The sequence below is a fragment of the Mizuhopecten yessoensis genome, unplaced genomic scaffold (assembly GCF_002113885.1).
Source record: "Mizuhopecten yessoensis strain PY_sf001 unplaced genomic scaffold, ASM211388v2 scaffold4631, whole genome shotgun sequence".
In the NCBI taxonomy this organism is placed as follows: Eukaryota; Metazoa; Mollusca; class Bivalvia; order Pectinida; family Pectinidae; genus Mizuhopecten; species Mizuhopecten yessoensis.
This window is the reverse complement of record NW_018405643.1, coordinates 81,328-89,136: the sequence shown is the minus strand read 5'-3', so window position 1 is coordinate 89,136 and position 7,809 is coordinate 81,328. Positions and strand designations below refer to the sequence as shown.

General features: G+C 36.0%; 1 protein-coding gene across 3 annotated transcripts in view; it reads left to right on the top strand.

Annotated features, from left to right (window-relative positions):
- Positions 1-7,257, top strand: part of LOC110449506 (tumor necrosis factor receptor superfamily member 16-like) — an 18,147-nt gene extending 10,890 nt beyond the window's left edge. For 2 of the 3 annotated variants that reach the window (XM_021496415.1, XM_021496413.1), the window contains one exon: positions 4,919-7,257. In XM_021496415.1, the coding sequence (XP_021352090.1) occupies positions 4,919-5,418 (500 nt within the window). In that variant the 3' untranslated portion in view covers positions 5,419-7,257. The remainder of the gene's footprint in view (positions 1-4,918) is intronic. The other variant, XM_021496414.1, reaches the window with a different exon arrangement.
- The last annotated feature ends 552 nt before the right edge of the window (positions 7,258-7,809 follow it).

Sequence of the window (7,809 nt, the reverse complement as noted above, 5' to 3'; positions counted from 1 at the left end):
ATGTACACCACTGCATTTACAATGTACACCACTGCATTTACAATGTACACCACTACATTTACCATGTATACACCACTACATTTACAATGTACACCACTGCATTTACAATGTACACCACTGCATTTACAATGTACACCACTACATTTACAATGTACACCCCTGCATTTACAATGTACACCACTTCATTTACAATATACACCACTACATTTACAATGTACACCACTACATTTACAATGTACACCACTGCATTTACAATGTACACCACTACATTTACAATGTACACCACTACATTTACAATATACACCACTACATTTACAATGTACACCACTACATTTACAATGTACACCACTACATTTACAATGTACACCACTACATTTACAATGTACACCACTACATTTACAATGTACACCACTACATTTACAATGTACACCACTACATTTACAATGTACACCACTACATTTACAATGTACACCACTACATTTACAATGTACACCACTACATTTACAATGTACACCACTACATTTACAATGTACACCACTACATTTACAATGTACACCACTACATTTACAATGTACACCACTACATTTACAATGTACACCACTACATTTACAATGTACACCACTACATTTACAATGTACACCACTACATTTACAATGTACACCACTACATTTACAATGTACACCACTACATTTACAATGTACACCACTACATTTACAATGTACACCACTACATTTACAATGTACACCACTACATTTACAATGTACACCACTACATTTACAATGTACACCACTGCATTTACAATGTACACCACTACATTTACAATGTACACCACTGCATTTACAATGTACACCACTACATTTACAATGTACACCACTGCATTTACAATGTACACCACTACATTTACAATGTACACCACTACATTTACAATGTACACCACTACATTTACAATGTACACCAATACATTTACCATGTACACCACTACATTTACAATGCATCACTACATTTGCAATGTACACCACTGCACTTACAATGTACACCACTACATTTACAATGGACACCACTTCATTTACAGTTTACACCACTACATTTACAATGTACACCACTACTTTTACAATGTACACCACTGCATTTACAATGTATACCACTACATTTACAATGTACACCACTGCATTTACTATGTACACCACTTCATTTACAATGTACACCACTACATTTACAATTTACACCACTACATTTACAATGTACACCACTGAATTTACAATGTACACCACTACATTTACAATGGACACCACTGCATTTACAATGTACACCACTGCGTTTACAATGTACACCACTGCATCTACATTGCACAACACTACCTGCACAATGTATAACAACGCATGTACAGTGTTCACCACTTAATGTCCCCTGCATTTACAATGTAAACCACTTCATTTACAATATACACCACTACATTTACAATGTAAACCACTCCATTTACAATGTACACCACTTCATTTACAATGTACTCCACTACATTTACAATGTACACCACTGCATTTACTATGTACACCACTTCATTTACATTGTACACCACTACATTTACGATGTACATCACTACATTTACAGTTTACACCACTACATTTACACTGTACACCACTACATTTACAGTTTACACCACTACATTTACACTGTACACCACTACATTTACAGTTTACACCACTGCATTTACAATATACACCACTGCATTTACAATATACACCACTGCATTTATTATGTACACCACTACATTTACAGTTTACACCACTACATTTACACTGTACACCACTACATTTACAGTTTACACCACTGCATTTACAATATACACCACTGCATTTACAATGAACACCACTGCATTTACAATGTACACCACTACATTCACAATGTACACCACTTCATTTACAGTTTACACCACTACATTTACAATGTACACCACTTCATTTACAATGTACTCCACTACATTTACAATGTACACCACTGCATTTACTATGTACACCACTTCATTTACATTGTACACCACTACATTTACTATGTACATCACTACATTTACAGTTTACACCACTACATTTACAACGTTCACCACTACATTTACAATGTACACCACTGCATTTACAGTTTACACCACTGCATTTACAATATACACCACTGCATTTATTATGTACACCACTACATTTACAGTTTACACCACTGCATTTACAATATACACCACTGCATTTACAATGTACACCACTACATTCACAATGTACACCACTTCATTTACAGTTTACACCACTACATTTACAATGTACACCACTGAATTTACAATGTACACCACTACATTTACAATGGACACCACTTCATTTACAGTTTACACCACTACATTTACAATGTACACCACTTCATTTACAGTTTACACCACTACATTTACAATGTACACCACTTCATTTACAGTTTACACCACTACATTTACAATGTACACCACTACTTTTACAATGTACACCACTGCATTTACAATGTACACAACTGCATTTACAATGTACACCACTACATTTACGATGTACACCACTACATTTACAGTTTACACCACTGCATTTACAATATACACCACTGCATTTATTATGTACACCACTACATTTACAGTTTACACCACTACATTTACAATATACACCACTACATTTACAATATACACCACTACATTTACAATATACACCACTACATTGACAATGTACACCACTACATTTACAATATACACCACTACATTGACAATGTACACCACTACATTTACAATATACACCACTGCATTTACAATGAACACCACTGCATTTACAATGTACACCACTGCGTTTACAATGTACACCACTGCATCTACATTGCACAACACTACCTGCACAATGTATAACAACGCATGTACAGTGTTCACCACTTAATGTCCCCTGCATTTACAATGTAAACCACTTCATTTACAATATACACCACTACATTTACAATATACACCACTACATTTACAATGTAAACCACTCCATTTACAATGTACACCACTTCATTTACAATATACACCACTACATTTACAATATACACCACTACATTTACAATATACACCACTACATTTACAGTTTACACCACTGCATTTACAATGTACAATGCATCACTACATTTGCAATGTACACAACTGCACTTACAATGTACACCACTACATTTACAATGGACACCACTGCATTTACAATGTACACCACTGCAATAACAATGTACACCACTACATTTACAATGTACAGCACTACATTTACAATGTACACCAATACATTTACCATGTACACCACTCCATTTACAATGCATCACTACATTTGCAATGTACACCACTGCACTTACAATGTACACCACTACATTTACAATGTAAACCACTACATTTACAATGTACACCACTACATATACAATATACACCACTGCATTTACAATGTACACTACTGCATCTACATTGCACAACACTACATGCACAATGTATAACAACGCATGTACAGTGTTCACCACTTAATGTCCCCTGCATTTACAATGTAAACCACTTCATTTACAATATACACCACTACATTTACAATATACACCACTACATTGACAATGTACACCACTACATTTACAATATACACCACTACATTTACAGTTTACACCACTGCATTTACAATATACACCACTGCATTTACAATATACACCACTGCATTTACAATATACACCACTGCATTTACAATGTACACTACTGCATCTACATTGCACAACACTACATGCACAATGTATAACAACGCATGTACAGTGTTCACCACTTAATGTCCCCTGCATTTACAATGTAAACCACTTCATTTACAATATACACCACTACATTTACAATGTACACCACTGCATTTACAATGTACACCACTGCATCTACATTGCACAACACTACATGCACAATGTATAACAACGCATGTACAGTGTTCACCACTTAATGTTCTGGGAACATCACTACATGTTCTGGGAACATCACTACATGTTCTGGTAACATCACTACATGTACTGGGTACATCACTACATGTATTTGGTACATCACTACATGTACTGGGTACATCACTACATGTATTGGGTACATCACTACATGTACTGGGTACATCACTACATGTACTAGGTACATCACTACATGTACTAGGTACATCACTACATGTACTGGGTACATCGTTAAATGTACTGGGACATCACTACATGTACTGGGTACATCACTGCATGTATTGGGTACATCACTACATGTACTTGGAACATCACGACATGTAATTGGTACATCACTACATGTATTGGGTACATTATAACGTGTACTGGGTACATCATTAAATGTACTGGGTACATCACTACATCTACTGGGTACACCACTACATGTAATGGGTACATCACTACATGTACAAGGTACATCACTACATGTTCTGGGAACATCACTACATGTACTTGGAACATCACAACATGTACTGGGTACATCACTACATGTACTGGGTACATCACAACATGTACTGGGTACATCAGTACATGTACTGGGTACATCACAACATGTACTGGGTACAACACTACATGTACTGAGTATACCACTACATTTACTGAGTACACCCCGTCCTGTACAATGCATACCTCTACATGTTCATTGCATACCACTACATGTACAGTGCACAACACTACGTGTACTGGGTACACCACTTCATGTACAGTATTCACCACTTTATGTCAAGTCTACAACACTATATATCCATTGCCCTCTACTGCATGTATAACAACCTGATATTTGCACAGTATACATCACTATATATAATTTTTCTACTACTAGATGTACAGTATACAACACACTTATTTTAATACAGTATACACAATTTTCTAGACTGATAATAAGGGTCATGATATTTGTTTCGTATTTTTTCAGAAGACGTCGAAACCACTGTCTCAAGTATAGCAGACATGAACGTTATGAAGACACATGTCCGATGGAGATTTTTCGAAGAGGACGATGAAGGACTAGCACTCTTTATCACAGCTTGTATTGTGATAGTACTGGCTTGCCTAGTGTTGTTTATTCTTTGTGTAGCATTTTTACACAGGAATGCAGTAAAATGTGGCAATATTTGTGTCAAACATCAAACTACCAAACAACATGTACCCAGAAATCTACTGGAAGAGTATTTAGTAGAACAGAGATCGTCCCAGTCATGTTACTTAACAAGGTCAAACAGCGCGAACCTTCAATGTACAAAGACCAACAGCAAGCAATCAAGAGGAACAACGATGTCACTAGAAACAGGGATATTGCATTATTTTACAGAAAAGGAATTTTATCCACCTGTCACGTGGACTATTGGCGCAGGTTCTCGTTCCGTTTCATTATACTCGGAAATGTTTTCAGTGTCAACAACGGGGACACTTTAAAGCACTAAGAGCGAGAACAATAGCCGATTTGAGAAGAACTATGGCGTTGTTTTTATATAATATGAATTACTACGAACTAAGATATCACTTACCACTAACAAATTAATGTTTTCTTCCAATTGCTACCAATGTTATGTTAAACTATGAAGGTGATATACCTCTTAACAATGCAATGATTTGTATTAATGAAAACATGCCATGTCTAACACAATGTTAGTCCTTTTCTTAAGGTATCTCAGTTCGTGTAGTGTACCTTAATCATAAAAAATGAACATAAGAATGGTCTTATAAATAAGGACCCAGGAATCTCGAAAGAAATCATAGTAATGATATACAGTATATGCCTATCAATATAAACTTTATTTATTTAACAATAATTATGAAACAAGTTATTTCAACTTATTTTAATCACTCTTCTTGAACCGGGTGTAACATGTAGCGCATGGGGGTCTGAGTGTGGGAGGAAACCGGAGTACCCGGAGAGAACCCACGTGGTCGGGCAATATACCCTACAACAGCTAAAAGATTTCTTGGTATACAAAATAATTAGTTTTAATTATATTGCATTTATATTATATTCAATTTAATAGATTCATTTTAACGTTTATATTGTTTATTACAGTCTGGCTACCATTAATGTAAAAGCTACTAGCGCAGCTAAAATTAATATTTTAACATTTTTTTTGTCATTATCGACACATAGATGTAAATAATTGTCTCTGACATACAAAATGTACCAGTAAAACTACCACAACCTATATTGCAAATTTTGGCGACAAATCCCTGTGTTTTAAAGAGCAGTAGATATCAGGCCATAAACAGACAACCGTCGGCATTTCGGAGTCAACGCATAAAGTCAGTCCTAGCGCACAATAATAATTAGACAGCACGCGTTTCTTTGCAGATACATACGCACGAAAGTGGATGTGTGCGTACTCGCAGTAAGCGAGTGCAATATTTGACGTCAGGTGCACACGTGCGGTATTACTTGTATGACTTTCATATTTGTACCAACAAATGTTCCTGATATGTTTATCATATTTCATTATATTTTCCGTTGAAAGATCATCGTCATAATCCCGTCTTTATATTTTGATTTCAACTGATTAAGAACGGAGGACAGAGCGACGCCAAAGAGAAAATAATGGCGTCACGTTACTGTAGCGTAAAATGACGCTTTAATTATATTTGGAACCCATATGTGTTTTAATTCGTCAATTTGAAAAAAAAAATATGATAACATCTTAATTTTTCCAGTAAAAGAGAGTTCCGGTTTTAGTCATAAAAATTATGTCTCGCAGCAAAACCTGTCTGTATTACTAAAAGGTTTATCGAGCATGAATGTTAAACAGTGTTGTCCGGAGGGTTGAAATATTTCCAGTCTGTTATAATTACAGTCATTATTAACTATCTTTATATTGTCTTTGTTGAGAACAGCTCCCTATGAAAAGAGTGCCTTAATTGTTTTATTCACACGTGTTAAGTTAATGTCATGACCCTATTACACATGTACATAGTGGTCACGATAAACAAAGGGGTAAGTATTTTGACTTAATACTTGTTAGAAAACGTTTTATTTTTTAGAATAGATGTGCATGTTTGTTAGCTGTCTGTCCTAACTTACAAATTAAAATTAACTTGTCATTCACAATAATGCTTTTTACACGTGTACAATTTAAATGGAATATTTTAATTAATAAACAAGATATCCAGTTTCAGAGTGTATGACAGCATTTAAGATCTTGGTTATATAGCATGGTCAAAGCTTATTTTTAGGTCACCTGAGCTTTAGCGCAAGTGACCTATTGCTATCCGTTTTCGTCCGTCGTCGTCCGTCGTCCGTCGTCCGTCGTCCGTCGTCCGTTAACATTTTACATTTCAAACTTAAAGTCAAGTTCTGCTGGGCCGATTGAACTGAAAGTTGGTAGGAATGATCGCCTCATGGTCCTGACAAAGTGTTGTTATTTTTCGGGTCGATCAGAAATCCAATATGGCCGCCACGGCCGCCATTTTGAAAACCTATTTCAAACTTAAAGTCAAGTTCTGCTGGACCGATTGAACTGAAAGTTGGTAGGAATGATCGCCTCATGGTCCTGACAAAGTGTTGTTATTTTTCGGGTCGATCAGAAATCCAATATGGCCGCCACGGCCGCCATTTTGAAAACCTATTTCAAACTTAAAGTCAAGTTCTGCTGGACCGATTGAACTGAAAGTTGGTAGGAATGATCGCCTCATGGTCCTGACAAAGTGTTGTTATTTTTCGGGTCGATCAGAAATCCAATATGGCCGCCACGGCCGCCATTTTGAAAACCTATTTCAAACTTAAAGTCAAGTTCTGCTGGACCGATTGAACTGAAAGTTGGTAGGAATGATCGCCTCATGGTCCTGACA